This window comes from Pseudorasbora parva, chromosome 4, assembly GCF_024679245.1.
Source record: "Pseudorasbora parva isolate DD20220531a chromosome 4, ASM2467924v1, whole genome shotgun sequence".
NCBI lineage: Eukaryota > Metazoa > Chordata > Actinopteri > Cypriniformes > Gobionidae > Pseudorasbora > Pseudorasbora parva.
In genome coordinates, this window is record NC_090175.1 from 49531731 (window position 1) to 49547441 (window position 15711).

The 15711-nt window shown below is 37.3% G+C and overlaps 2 protein-coding genes across 2 annotated transcripts in view; both read right to left on the reverse strand.

The window, feature by feature from the left end:
- Positions 1-813: 813 nt before the first annotated feature.
- Positions 814-5920, reverse strand: alkbh5 (alkB homolog 5, RNA demethylase). The gene is made up of 4 exons (XM_067442138.1): positions 4718-5920; positions 4424-4504; positions 4215-4340; positions 814-1807 (listed from the first exon to the last, which is right to left on the reverse strand). The coding sequence occupies exons 1-4, from the start codon at positions 5389-5391 to the stop codon at positions 1630-1632; spliced, it is 1059 nt and encodes a 352-aa protein (XP_067298239.1). The 5' UTR covers positions 5392-5920; the 3' UTR covers positions 814-1629.
- A 907-nt stretch (positions 5921-6827) lies between these two features.
- myo15ab (myosin XVAb) overlaps positions 6828-15711 on the reverse strand; it is a 50544-nt gene continuing 41660 nt past the window's right edge. The window contains exons 49-64 of the mRNA XM_067442837.1: positions 15472-15677; positions 15041-15159; positions 14867-14939; positions 14526-14598; positions 14350-14423; positions 14137-14219; positions 13896-14026; positions 13693-13787; positions 13150-13227; positions 12959-13055; positions 11693-11853; positions 9507-9640; positions 8880-9013; positions 8635-8768; positions 7448-7588; positions 6828-7368 (exon numbers count right to left, since the gene is read on the reverse strand). Of these exons, the coding sequence (XP_067298938.1) occupies positions 7267-7368; positions 7448-7588; positions 8635-8768; positions 8880-9013; positions 9507-9640; positions 11693-11853; positions 12959-13055; positions 13150-13227; positions 13693-13787; positions 13896-14026; positions 14137-14219; positions 14350-14423; positions 14526-14598; positions 14867-14939; positions 15041-15159; positions 15472-15677 (1835 nt within the window). The 3' untranslated portion in view covers positions 6828-7266. The remainder of the gene's footprint in view (positions 7369-7447; positions 7589-8634; positions 8769-8879; positions 9014-9506; positions 9641-11692; positions 11854-12958; positions 13056-13149; positions 13228-13692; positions 13788-13895; positions 14027-14136; positions 14220-14349; positions 14424-14525; positions 14599-14866; positions 14940-15040; positions 15160-15471; positions 15678-15711) is intronic.

Here is a 15711-nt window from a genome sequence, read left to right on the forward strand (position 1 = left end):
ATGCGTAAAATAAATGTAACATACTGTAGGTTGTTGTTATATAAAGATGCATTCGCATTTTAATGGAGAACCAAAAGCACTACAAATTGATTTACTTTGTGCATTAGCACGTTTTGTTTGTAATATTCTTATGTACTTTGCTAAATCATTTAAAGCCATACTATCCAGAAAAGGTGACAATATCAAGACAATATTGTTTTCTGTGAAGAACTGATGGAAAGTTCTCTCGTACCATCTAGTGGACGGTCACACATCCTTTCAACTTACTATCAGCTTAAAGAAATAACCTTTGGGAATTTTATTGGGTAGGCATAGTGGCAGAGATAAAGCCACACTGAATTATTTTTTACCAAATTAAATAGTGCATAGAGCAGACTAAGAATATCAGAATAGAGCAAAAATATAAACTTTCTGATGCTTGTTAAATTAAATGTAACCTAAAAATGCTCCTATTCTATATTAATGGACAAAGCAAATGATAAAATAAAAATGAACATTAGTAGTAAGAGAATCATGAAACACTGCATGACAATGTTTGGAATTTAAAAGTCAACTACAAAGCAATACAACAAATATTAATAATCTCCATTTAGTCAGAAAAACTGGAAAAAATAAAGAATGGACATAGAATCTTCCCCCCAAAAAACACAGAACATCTCCATTTTTATCTTTCATGCAGTCAAAGCTTCTCCATTTGTTTTCAACCTTTAAACAAAAATAATCACGTGTCAGCCTCTTGTATACAAAGTAGTTTTTTTTAGTCAAATGCAAATCAATGCAATTTTTTCTATTAACACATGCAATGGGACAGACTTTATCTTTTCCTACTGGTTCTTTACTTCCATTCAATCTCAGAACTAAACAGTATAAACATAAAAAAATAAAACAAACGGTTGCCATTATGAGTCTCACACAGCTCTTGAACGACAGCTGTAATGTTGGCATAACAAATAAACTCTTTCCTTCAGAAAAATCAAAACAGCATGGTTGTCAAACAGATCTAGTCATCATGGCTATAGCACCCTTCACTGGGGAAAAAGTGCAGAGAAGCCACCGTGTGGAAATCAAAGACACATTTTATTATCATGGTATTAACTTAAGTCAGTCTGTCAGCATCAACAAAAACCCTCTCGTCTTTTCTGACTTTTAGGATTGTGCAAAAACAAAACATTTCTGTAAATTATTATTTGATGGCCTGTTCAAGTCAGAAACCAACAAAATCTTAAAGTCAGAAAAGAAGCAGCTCTCAAATCTACCTTTGAAAAATTTGACCAATAAACATTTGTATTTGATATTGTTGTGAAGAGCTATACGAGCATGATACTGGCACATGAAGTTGCAAACTGTTGAATTATGACTGAATTCCACTAGTCAGTTTAGAGGTCTTTTTATTCCATACATTTCCTTTAAATCACACAGAACAAAATATAGTGGATCTTAAAGTATCATTTTTGATATGTCTGAATAGATAGATCAAGCCTTTTAACAAGTCAAGCAGCCACTGTCTAATGTCCTTGAGGCCACCCACTCCGGAAGCATCTCTTCTACTGAGTCACTCTGTTCGCTTTCCGTCCCCTTGAGCAAACGTAAAGGCGTCCGAGGAGATAAGCAGTGAGTTCTGATTGCGTCTCAGTGACGTCTCATTTTGACTCGTCGCGTGGACGCGTGGTCGTGTGTGTAGCGTGAGCCCGGCTCTCTCTCTTCAGCTCTCCTCCAGGAGTTTTCTGAACTGCTGTCGCCATGACGTCTCTGTCGGGAGGAGAGGGAACGCCTCTGCAGCTCTTTGTCCATCTCTAAAATACGAGGCCTGATGGAGGAAGAGCAAAATGATTTTTAGCAAAATACCATAATTTAAATCACCCTCATGTCATTACAAACCTGCATGGCATGCTGTTATTTTTCCATAAAACACAAAAGAAATCTTCAAGCTGCTTTTTTCCCCCCAATGCCTTTTCAAAGTGACCCAGGTCAAAGTTTTGGAATGACATGAGGGGGAGTAAAGTAGTATTCCTCAACAGAGGCACTAAGCAACTGTATGTTCAGCAGGGGGAGTTGTTATTGGACTTTATACTGCATCTTGCAAAAATCTGTATTTACCAGACACATTCTAGAAATACCCTAAATGCTCATCTCGCTCCTACACTATCATTCAAAAGTATGGGGCCATTAAGATTTTAAAGTAATTTCTTATGCTCACCAAACTACATTTATTTGACTGAAAAATAAACATTTTGTGAGAAATAATTACAATTTAAAAAGTGATTTATTTATTGAATATAATTTAAATTGTAATTTATTCCTGAGACTGTTAATCCTTAAATTATTATTATTTTGCAAGGGATATCAAGCCAAGGCACTCAAGTTTATGCAAATTATAAAAAGAGCCTATAGTTCATCGTGTCTTAGGTATTAAAAACAGGTAGAAAACTCACACAGCTTTGCAGCCAATAAGCCTTGATCAGGGTGTGGGTAACAAACACACTCAAAGTCCTTTTAAACAACACTTCATCGAATCACTGTTTCCTGATTTTAGAGTAGTCACATTAGAGAAAGTTTGGGTCATCTTTGCATACTATAATCAAATCAACCACAAATCCACAATATTTCTATTCCAAATTTAGGTTGGGGGGATTTTCCTACGTCATACTTCAGTGCAAAAAGTGTCAAACTTTGATAAAAATATTTCTTGATGATCTGATACTTTATTATATCTAGATATAAATTTAAAAGCAAAACTGAATGGCTACTAAGTCAATAAGTGCTCCTCTGCTGCCATCTACTGGTTATACTGGTAATGTCATGTCTTTTTTATCGTAAAATAAAAGCATTTGCCATGCGTTTGCTTTCCTACGTCTTGAAATGTTTAGTTTTACAAGTGGGGACAACATTTGATATGGAAAAAAAATGATGGGTTCGGTCATCACATTAAAAATAACTAAATAACTTAATAAATTGGATAATACTTAGAGCCCTGGAATATTGTTTGAATTTTACTCTCACAATTACAAAAACCTGAACTGCATAATGTAAAAACATTTGATTATTTCTGTCACAATACAGTTAGCGTTGCTACATTAAATGAATGTTGGTGAATTGTGGATCGAAAAGTCTATAACTTGTTCGTTCATGGCACATGGTTCTGGATCTCACAGCCCTATGTAGCAATGGAGTCGTGTAATGGAGATCTGATCGCGAGTAAACCTTTTCAGAAATCCCACTGCACTTTCAATGGTACGAGCTTCTAAACAGTTCAAATGAGGAGCGTGTTTTGCTTGCCTTTTTTCATGTTCAGAAATGGCAGCTCTTATTAGTTGGGCAACATGGTAGTGGTGACCTCTAACAAAATTTAGTTGGACCAGCAGGAAAAGTAGTCATGAGACCTGCACATGATCCTCTAGAAATCATTCTAATATGCTGAAATGTTGCAGTCAGTTTAAAACTCACTGACCCCAAACTTTTGAACAGCTGTGCATGATGTAATTACTTTGCAGATAATGGGGGTTACTAAGATGAACGTTAGTGTATCTTGTCATGTGATCTTAAAATGGCCGCCCCCATTGGGAAGGGATCCCCCTTTACGCAAACAAAACAGCTTTTCTACTCTAGTCATAATCACACACTAGTGTAAATCAATTTCAACATTTGTCAGACTTACTTTATTAGGTGTAAAACAAATTGAATAAAGTAAATAAATTACATTTGTGCACCTTTAATATTAGAACCAAGGGTTTTAATTTTTTTTAAAGAAGCCTGATCAACTCTCCTTAGACCACAATTTTAGGAATATATCATGTATACAGCAAACTTTTCTTGTTACAGTGTAAGCTTTTTAAGCTTTTCTTGTTACAGTGTAATTATACACTTAAGTACCAAGTGATATTAATTACCATGTACATAATTTACTGTCAGTACTAAATAAGTACATGTAACAAGATGACAAATAAAGGGTAATATTTTATTTTACATTCCTGTTCCACAAGTACATAATACTAAGCATAGTAATAACAATAACTGGATAGCTAGGTACTAACCCTGAACCTAGCCCTAAAACCTAACCTCAACTCATGTAGTTCTCTTATATTACCAGTACTTTCTTTGGTAAGTACAGTCCAAGTACACATACTGTAGTGTAAGCAAATGAAGTGTTACCTTTAGTAATTATGCATTCCCTAGAAGCACCATTAGTTAAACAGTAAAAAAGACTTTGCAAGTACCTGTGTGCAGCATCTGGATCAGCCTTGCGGTGTGAGCGTTTGGCTTTGAGTATGTGTCGTCTCTCAGAAGAGGGGATGGGTGGGACCTGGGAATTTGAGTCCAAGCGAGGGGCATCCGGCCTTGTTCTAAAATAAAACAAGAAAAATTATACACCCCCACACATGCTTCTGGATCTTTCAAGAACAACTGACTCAAACCCAGAACTCACTTTCTTAGAATGATGACAGCTCTCCTCTCCTTGATGTCCTGTGGGCGTATGCAATGCGTGATGTCATCGGCCGCGTAGTCACTAAAGAGAAATCAAACCAGTGAGCATGCATGAGCAAGAACTAAATATTTTACTATAAACATAGCAGTACTTTTATCCTTTCAAGTACAGTGTAAACACCATGACATGAGTTTGATATAGTACCATAGTATAAACCAAGCTACCGTGGTATTACCTCACATATGATAACAGAATATTCTGAACATGACTCGCAACAGACACACTAGTACCGACCTGAGGACGGTGACACTGCCGCGCCTCACCGGCAGGTGGAGCACGGGCTCGGACACGCGGATGGGCTTGAACTGGAACTTGCAGCCAAAGCACAGCGCACTATCGCTGAAGAAAGACACGGATACGATCGGTCGCTCGAAGATGTGGATGGGGTCCACGTGGGACACGATGCAGCCCCCGGGCTGGTAGTCATTAATCACAGCGCTATTAACGAACCCCTCCGGTATGACGCCGTGCGTCACGAGGCGATCGATGACCAGCTCGTGCACCCAGTCCGGGATCTCGTCCACCTCTCCTTTGGAGTACAGCCGCTCCTGCCCGGGGCCGCGCTTCTCAAGTTGCGAGCCGTACGTGTAGCCCTCCCCGAAGAAGTACTTGTTCCGCAAGGGCGCCCGGTCCACCGTGTGCTCCCGGTAAAGCCCCTTGTCTGCCTTGGCAACCACTTCGTCGATCTTAGCCTCGATGCGCGCGCACTCCTCCAGGGTGAAAATACTCGCTTGCTTAATGCCGCTCTTCACTTTGCGCGCCTCCGCGTCCCGCCGCTCCTCGTACTCGCTCTCATCGTCATCCGACTCGCGGTATTTGCGCTTTTCGCCGTTGCTGTGCTCGAAAACGGTGTCCCTGTGCGGTGTCATAGACTTCAGCTTCTCCCGCAAATCCGTAAAACCAGCCATTTTCAAGAGCAAAGAACGAAATTTTGCGGCTAAATGTTGCTTATCCTGAATTTACCTCAGGTCCCCATGTTTTAATATTAGTGTCGGTCACTGAAGTCATGCGCGAAGTGACCGAAGGCCTGTAGTGGTGCCGCCTGCTTCCTCTTGCCCTGTTGTGGCCAATTAAACCAACCAAAGTTTCCACTGTCCCATTCCACGAGCAACCCGGCTGAATGTGTAACGCAAAGCAGAGCGTGTGCTGTCAATCACGGGCAGCGTTTTCCTGCAGTTCAGTCCCATAACATTAGCACGTAGCACAGCTGCGCCACCACTAGCTTCCAGTGGACACAGCTTTACAGCGGTACGTTGTTGGAATCGCACGCCTTCTGCTCGATACAACCGCTGTGCTGACCAGCTCGTTATAATATATTCAAGAGATAGTAGTTGTTTGTAGCAGCAAGATTGTACAGAGCCGTGGAGAGAACGTAAACTCGTGTAACCAAAACTGTTTGGGGAGCTGCGCATGCGCGTCATGCTTTGCACGTAGGCATGAGGGTCTGGTCCAATGACAGCCAATGAACGAAGCGATCAGCTGTCAGCAAACCCCTCTAGCTATAAAAGGCATGTTGTAATGAAAGTATTGCCATATATATTTTATTTTTATTATTATAGCAATATTGTTTATAGGAACGTGGAGAGTAGACAGGAAAGTAGGCTACGGATGAGAGCGGGAATGACAGAACAAACCTGGGCTTGGGACTTCAAGATCTTAACAGCTCTCACATGTCTGGAACATATGGAAGGAACATTGTTATTCTATTTTTTATAATTATTTTGTTATATTTAGTTACACATATATTCAACACAAAGTGTGCACATCTAGTGGGCAAAAATATTATAATACATGTATACATATTATAAATGCATTTGAATATTTTACTATTACAACAAGAATTTCCAAATGCCACCTGTAATAATATTAATAGTCTATATATAAAATAAACATTTCCTTGTATTAGCTCTACCCCGATTATTTAATTAAAAAAATACATCTTTAGTCATGGTAAATGTCAGCAATTTTTATTTTATTTTGATCAACAACTTTGGTCATAAAAAGGTTATGTAACAAAATAAGTGATGTGCAAATGTTGCAAGCCAGTTAAAATCCCATAATGTACAAGAGATCATTATGTTCCATAGCAATCTCATTTTGCAGAATGAAAACACAATAATGTTTTTAAAACAGGCAGCTTATGCATTTACCAGTTTGCTGTATTTTAATCTTATTCATTATTTAGATCAAACAGATAACACAAATGTGAACCTCATATTCCAGTTTCTCCAAAATACTGTTTTTAAGACAATTACAGTAGGACATAAACTTAAGCTATAGTCAACAGTACATTTACTTAGAAAACTATAAAAAATACAAATTTAACAACCCACAGGTCCCGTAACTAAAAGGTAAATATGCAGTTTGACTGTGAAAAAATAATTGCACTACTTTGAAAACTACCATTTCATTGTCAGTTTGTGTGAGATAATGAGTGAAAAATATTACATTCATGCTGTGTTCTCCTGAGTTAAATATTAGTTCATTCTAACTCGCATGTGTTAAAAGCTTAATATAATAACATTTATACCTTGATTACTTTCACATCTAAGGTATCAAGGAACAATTTTACATGACATGTTTTGATGCACAAAACAGCAAGGCAAATAATTATCTGTATAAATATAATGCATTCAGTACAAAAATAATGCTTTTCATTCATTGCATGTGTTCTATACATGACATGTGAACAAATACACATGATTAGTGCAAACATTGCATAAAGAGGTTTGGTTTAGTTATGATGAGATAATCAATAAACAGAAAATGACACATGCAGAATGTTACAGCATGGTGATTTCACTGGGTGGCAGCGTCAGCCTCTTCTCTCGCACAGAGAGCATATTCTCAATGTGCATGGCGATAACCCGACACAGCTCCAGACCCTACAAACCACATATATGGTCATAAACCACTCAGTCATACTTGTCATACATGGTTCTAATGGGGTTTAATGTGTGTTACCTGTTCCAGCTGTAACTGTGTGACTCTGTGGTTGATTAAGTCTCCTATCAGGATGTCTACATAAGGGTAACTGGATCCAGCGCTGGGCCGCTGTGTGTGAGCTGACTGAACCAGCTTCAGCTGGAACTTCACCAGCACCTCCTGCCAAAAGAAATTTAAAGTGCCCCTATTATGCTACTTTAAAGGTTCCTATATTTGTTTGAGATGTCTCCTAAAATAGTTTACATGTATCCAAGTTCTTGAATTGTTTCATAATATACATTGCAGCATCACCTAATTCCTCAAATAGTCTGAAAATGGTTTGTTCGAAGATTCAGGGCCCTATCATACACCCGGTGCAATGCAATTGTTTTTTGCTAGTTTCAGCTTGGCACAGTTATCATTTTCACATCCTGCTGCAATTTGTTTAAACAGCAAATGCACTCAAGCCCATCTGTTCGCCCATGGGCGGGCTGGTCTTTAAACGAGGTGTGTTCAGATGCATTGTTGGCACATTGCTATTTTGAGGCAACTGAAAATGTAATTTATGTTTTCATAAATGTTATTTAATGGGCTCATTAGTAATATGCACCCATAGGCGGGTGCACAACGCGCATACACTCTGCTTATTACACACACAGGGATGCGCAGCAGCACTCAAACATTTTTAAATATTAAACATAAAGGATTACTCTCTGGTGAAGTGTTCAGTCTTTCTGCTTGCAAATTCTGCCATGTAAATAGTCAACCAAATCCGCCAACTGGCTTTTAAATGGAATGGAAGATAAGACTCTGATTGGTTTATCGGCCATGACTCATTAAGAGACTAGGGACATCCCTTTTGATCATGCACCTGGCGGGCCGACTGTGTTTCTGTCGTTAAACTCATGGGCAGCCCATGAAGACCTTAGGTTGGCATTACACAAATTTGTTACATTGTAGGCATGTAAATGTAAGCGAGACTGGAATTGCTGACGACTCATTTTGGCAGTTCAGAATCATTTTTTTCTTTTAACAGACATTCACTTTATTTGTCATGCACTATGATCTTTAAAACTTTTCTGATCTTTTAAATTCACAAACAGATATATTACATACTGCATGAAAGGGAATATTCGAAAAAGCATAATAGAAGCACTTTAACTGGGAATACATTAGCTTTGGAAGTCTGTCTGTGTGTGTGTGTGTGTTTGTTGTAATATACACACATGAGTGTCTTTGTGCAGGAAGTGCAGCCCGTTCTGATTGACAGCGAGGATACATGGTGCAGAGATGGAGCTATTGCTGCTGCTTTGGATGTAAAAGAAGGACGATCCAAACATGGGAAATGCACACACCAAACCTGAAGACACACACAAACACAATCTCTAAACTGGATTTTTATCATAGTATTATCTGATAATAAAAAGGTGAAAAGTGAATGAGGGTGTTCGGTCTGATTAGAATAAAATACCCAGGAACTGTGATCTGGCCTGGTGAGCGTTCAGGCTTTGGACGGCGTGAACATGTTGGGCAACCAGTTGCATCCACTGCTGAGGCCCCTGCCTGCCAAAGATCTCAACTGGGATGTACTCTGTCAACTCATGACTATAGAGAGAGAACATTGCAACATTCAAAGCCATTATGCTTGCATTGAATATATGTGCAAAAACTAGAAGCTTGTAGAAATTAGAAAGAAATGAAAAGAAAAATCCCAAAGGTAGTGCCCTTTTCATAGCAGGACACATACACAGAAATACATACTATTTAAACGTTTGGGATCAGTAAGATAAATAGATATAAAGATGACTTTTATCCAGCGGGGATGCATAAAACTGATCAAAAGTGACAATTAAGACATTAATAATGTTACAAAAGATATCTATTTCAAATAAATGCTTTTCAAAAATGTATTCAAAATATTAAGCTAAAGAATAAGAGAAATGTTTGAGCTGATACTGAAATTTCTAAATGCAGATATTGATGTTGATTATTTTATATCAGATATATTATATTATATTATATTATATTATATTATATTATATTATATTATATTATGATTTCCAGACATTATTCATAGGTTGAAAAAATTGAAACATACATAGTAGGCGTGTAGAGACTGTCTTTGGCTCTGTGTTGAAGAGCAGCAAGTTTGGCATACTGGTTAAACTGCTGTTCACTGATCTTTCCCTGAGGTACGATATTCAACAGACCCTTCAGGTAGTCTGGCAGAACCTGTGCAAACACAAACACACATACAATTATGAAGGAATTATAGGTGCAGGTCAAGGCTCCAGCAATTTATTATATGTACACTACCATTCAAACATTTGGGGTTGCATTTATTTAATAAAAATAGTGATATTATGAAACATTATTACAATTGAAAAATAACTTTTCTATTATGAATAATAATATGAATATACAGTTTATCTGGAAAGTATTCACAGTGCTTCACTGTTTTCACTTTATGTTACAGCCTTACATTCCAAAATGTAATAAATAAATAAAAAATTTCTCAATTCTACCAACACCATCCCCATAGTGACAACATGAAAGAAGTTTGTATCTTTGCAAATGTATAAAAAAATAAAAAAAATAAAAAATTGGGTTGTCCAAATCCATTGCTGCATTCATCTTTCCCTATACTGCTGAAAAACATCCCCACAGCACGATGCAGCCACCAACATTGTAAAGATGATGAGTGGTCCATGGTTTCCTCCAGACATGACACTTGCCATTCAGGCCAAAGAGTTCAATCTTTGTTTCTTCAGACCAGACAATTTTGTTTCTCCTGGTCTGAGAGTCCTTCAGGCGCCTTTTGGCAAATTCCAGGCAGGCTGTCATGTGCCGTCTGGCCACCATACAGGTGCTGAGTGCTGCATAGATGGTTGTTCTTCTGGAAGGTTCACCTCTGTCCACAGAAAAACACTGGAGCTCTGTCAGAGTGACCATTGGGTTCATTCCCGATCACTCAAGTTTGGCTTTGCGGCCAGCTCTAGGAAGAGTCCTGGTGGTTGCAAACTTCTTCCATTTACGGATGGTGGATGCCACTGTACTCATTGGGACCTTTAATGCTGCAGAAATGTTTCTGTACCTTTCCCCAGATCTGTGCCTCGATACAACCCTGTCTCGGAGGTCTACAGACAATTCCTTGAACTTCATGGCTTGGTTTGTGCTCTGACATGCACTGTTAACTGTGGGACCTTAATATAGACAGGTGTGTGCCTTTCCAAATCATGTCCAATCCACTGAATTTACAACAGGTGGACTCTAATCAAGTTATAGAAACATTTCAAGGATGATCAGTGGAAACAACACCTGAGCTCAATTTTGAGTGTCATGTTAAAGGCTGTGAATAGTTATGTACATAATTGTGAATAAATAAAAGTGTGAATACTTTTAATTTGTAATAAATTTGCAAAGATTTCAAACAAACTTCTTTCATTTTGTCATTAAGGTATATTGTTTGTAGAATTGAGGAAAACAATTATGAATAAGGCTCTAACATAACAAAATGTGGAACAAGTGCTGTGAATACTTTCCCGGTGCACTGTATTTTAAAATGTAATTTATTTCTGTGATTTAAAGCTACATTTTCAGCATCATCACTCAGTATCACATCATACTTCAGAGTTAATTCTAATATGCTGATTTGCTGCTCAAGAAACGTATCTTACTATTATCAATAAAGTAAACAGTTGTGCAACACTGTATATATATATATATATATATATATATATATTACTCATAATTATATATATATATATATATATATATATATATATATATATATATATATATATATATATATATATATATATATATATATATATACTTTTTTTAAATTATAAATAAATCATATTCACGCTAGACTTTTGAATAGTAATGTCACTCTGCATTCATTTCACATTATTCTGTAATTACCGTAATTTCGAGATGACAACATCAATGGCAACACTATCAACACCAAAATTAATGTGGAGCATTCAAGTGGTCCGAACTGATTCCGAGTTACTGAGTTTACAAGTTACAATTAGGAGTTCTATGAAGTCTATAAGTCTTATAATAACAGTAATTCGGACATGGCAGGAACACAGCTTAATGTACATTTTCTTAACACTGCGTCCTAGCCAGATGCAATGCCTGGACGTTTTCTAGTCACTTTTCTGTCTTCACTGACAGTGTGAACATGGAAGAGACAGGATTGCTGGTTTCATGTTTAAGTGCATTGCAGCTGGTTAGGACATGTGAGTAATGGCATATTATAAGAGCAAAATGTCGTGCCTGGTTATAGTGCATGGTGACACAGAGTTCGTTGTCAAACTTAAGCGGATGGGCCCAGATGACTCGTCTGAACCAGAAGCTGTAGTTGGTATCAATTTGCTCTGCTTCTGTTGCGATGTCTAATATGTACTCTCGCTTATTGAGGGGCCGCACATTCTGACCTGTGTGACATAAAAAATATATGAGTGAATAAATCTGGAAGTGAAAGCAGTTGGGTATGTTCGGAATGGCATATTAATAATACTATTTTCTGAAGTATGCATAGATATAATGTGCACAGTACAGAATATACAATTTCTTGCATAGAATTCTTGATGCTCTTGACTTGACCTTTCATTTCCAGTGTTATTAAAGGTCCCATGGCATGAAAATGTAATTTTATGGGGTTTTTCAACATTAATATGAGTTCCCCTAGCCTGAATATTGTCCCCAAGTGACTAAAAAATATTGATCGGTGTAAACCGAGTTCAAGCTGTCTTTGAGAAAATGAGAGCCCAGATGAGCTGATCTTGAATTCTCCTGTTATGACGTCATAACATGAAAGGTTTCCACCCCTTCCTCTGCTTTGCCCGCCCAGAGAATTAGTAAAGAATGGATTCAGTTTTTCAGTCGATGTCAGCAGCACAGGCTTTACCATATGGATTCAACAGCACCGCCACAAACAGTGAGTAACAGTGTTAATTAATGCCTGATCCGGGATCAGTGATTTGTGATGTGTATTAATTTAAGTGCACACAGACTTTCTTTCTAAATCATTTAATACTGTCAGTCCGCCTGACTAAACCACGCCCCCTCTGCACGTAATCTCATTTCAAGATGTCAGCCGATCACAACAGGGGGTGTTTTCACTGAAGTCTCACAGTAGACACGCCTCTTGAAACAAAGCATTCCAGCCAGAGGGCTAATATCAGTACAGAAAAAATGGCTTTTATTTCTAAATTATGACATTTTTTGATGTGACCATGCTAACAATATAAGTACACCTCAGAAAACATTATAAAATAATACAAAAAATCCATGCCATTGGATCTTTAAAGAATCAGAAGTAAAAGCAGCTGTTTTTCTTTTGTATTCTGTGTATATTGCATTACATACTAATTACTATGTGCAAAATAAATACATGTGCATCACCTATAATGTGATAACGGCATGTGATCTAACCACTAAGCCATGGGTTGGACAATGCAGTATAAGATATAGTGTGCAGTTTGCTAGTATTCCACTCTGAACATAGCCATATAGAGGTGTAAGGACATCAATCTGTACCTCTGTTGGTGACTATGAAAATTGTGTACTCATCCATTGCCTCCAGCCTTTGTAATGCCATCTCATAACATAACTCCTCTATGACATCCAGTGCCACCTGCACACACAACAGATCAACATATATTTTAAGTTAACTTACAAATATAATCACATGCAATACATGGTGTGAACTGTCAAACAAGTTAACATACAGAGCAGGTTTTGATCTTCAAATGTCTCTCAATTCCGCCTGGAAATAGAAACAGCTGCCGTTTCGAGCTTCGACCAGCCTGAAAACACATTTATGAACTTAATTACACTGTAATTCATATCACATACACAACTGATCAACATATTGTGATTTTTTCACAAGCAATCTCTCAGCAAGACTGCATTTATATTATCAAAAACACAGTAAAAACAGTAATACTGAGTTACAGTATTACAATGTCAAATAAATATTTTATTAGAATATCCTGTGATGTCAAAGCTGTATTTTCAGCATAAGTACTCCTTCAGAAATCATTCTAAAATGCTGATTTGCTACTCAAGAAACATTTACTATCAATTATTATTATCAATGTTAAAAAAGTTTTGCTGTTTAATATTTTTTGTAGAAAGTTTTTTTCTTTGATTAATATAAACTTCAAAAGAACTTCATTTGAAATATAAATTGTTTGTAACTATGTAAATGTCTTTACATTTAATGAATTATGGAAAAAAAGGTATGAATTATGAGTAAAATTGTTATTGACCATTATGGCTTTGAGCTCCATACTACTGGGGTAAACACTCCTGCCACCAAACTGAAAGGTCTTTCTCAGATTCTGCTCACAAGCTTTAGCAATTCCTGGATATGACACATTAAATAATGTTAGATCACCATGCTTCATGAAAACATTATTTTAATTTAGAGACTAGCAAAAGACAGAAGTGTATGTGTGTTATGTGTAATTACCATGAAAAAGCACTTCAGGACTTCTGCAGACGTCTCGTAGGAACTTGAGTAAGAATGGTTTGAGCACTTCGGAGCAGCGGTAAAAAGAAGTCAGAATGTAGAGCAAGCGCCAGCCTTTCTGACAGCTGTCACTGCAACACAACACAACCAAACACTCACACACAGACCAACAAACATCTGAAGGCTGAACACAGATTTCTATCAAACAAGCTATTAAAACAAAAAAACTGAATTGTCTCACGGTTTGGAGCTGGTATTGGCTGTAATCTGTTTGAGGACTTGACAGTACGCCTCATCCTTCATCAGTCCATATTCACCCGTTAACTACAAAAACAATGATACATCTGAGTAAAATCAAAGCTAAAATGAAAACATATATCAAACACAACTTGGGGTCTGTGCACCCTATAGGTTACAATACGGCTGATCCTATGGATGAGAGGTTGTGCTGTACCTTAAGGAAGGTGCAAACCACAAACTGTTCAGATTGGCCCCTGAGTGGATGATCGCCCATGAACTTCATAATGGCTACACACAAATCAAACCCAGACAGAAAAACATTTACATATAAGAAGCATTCAATAAATAAATAAATCTGACTGAATGGCTGTGATTTATCTCTCATCTCACCTAGGAAAATTTCAGAAGCAACCCGGTTCATGTTGGGGTCAGTGAAGTCAATGAGGGACTCTAGGATAGGGTTCTGGAAAAAACAAAAGATCAGCAGTTTTATATATATATATATATATATATATATATATATATATATATATATATGCTTGCAAGTTTCTTAAGCACCAAAATTTGTAATATTATAAATGTCTTTACTGTCACTTTTGATTAATTTAATGTAACCTTGCTAATATTGATCCCAAACTTTGAATTGTAGTGTATTTGCATAAGTATATGCATTTGCACATATATAAGGATTCATATGTTGTTTTTGTGTGTATGCATTGTGGATGCAGTACCTTGCTGAATTTCACCATCTCTGCAGGGTCTTTGATTCCTTTACCCTTTTTGGACTTATTTTTGAACGAATCACTAGAAACAGAAAAAAAACACAACAACATCTGGACTCAATTCTGACTTTGCATAAATAAAAAGATTTTTTTGTATTATAATAGCAGTAGCATCACTTTTACCTCTTGTTTCCATTTGATGTTCTGAAATATTTCTTGCCAAACTCCACCATGTTGTACTGGCTATCCAAAACAATGTTGCCCTCAACTTCAGAGTCACCAAAATCCCCAAAACCATCAGACTAGCAATCACAAAACAGACACAAAAATGAGTACGTAATATTAGCAATATTCCATCAGACATTGTGTGCAGTCCAACTCCAAAATCTTACACATGTAATTTTACTAACACTTTTTGTTTTCAAATTTGAGAAAATATATTAAAAATAGAAGTTTAATTGAGCACTTTTATTGTTGCTTCATTTGCTAACATTAAATAATTTGACATAATATTTTGGTATTATATCAGCCATCAGACACCTGGTCATAGTGATATTGGCATCAGCATATGTATATTCTACATGGAGAGATTTGTATACTGCATGTTTATTTACCTCTAGTGAGGGGTCTAGTTCATGTGCAGCCGCAGTGGAGGCCACGGCGAGAGCGATAGCTCCTGATGCCGCCATTCGACCCTGTCTATCTCTCGGCTCGTCTCTTCGCTCTGCTGGGAGACTCAGGAAATCCGGAGCAGCTACAGGAACCACACAATCCATGGGGAACGCTCCACTCCGACCCTGCACTGCCCCATACCTCCAGCCTGAAAAACATTCATAAGCTTATATTACATTACC

Bases quoted from the DNA above. Each gene is read 5' to 3' on its own strand.
- alkbh5 (XM_067442138.1), bottom strand. From the start codon at position 5,391: ATGGCTGGTTTTACGGATTTGCGGGAGAAGCTGAAGTCTATGACACCG. The intron at 4,341-4,423 runs GTGAGTTCTGGG...GTTTTATTTTAG, and splicing joins GCTGTCATCATTCTAAGAAA to AACAAGGCCGGATGCCCCTC. The intron at 1,808-4,214 runs GTACTTGCAAAG...TTCCTCCATCAG, and splicing joins GATCCAGATGCTGCACACAG to GCCTCGTATTTTAGAGATGG.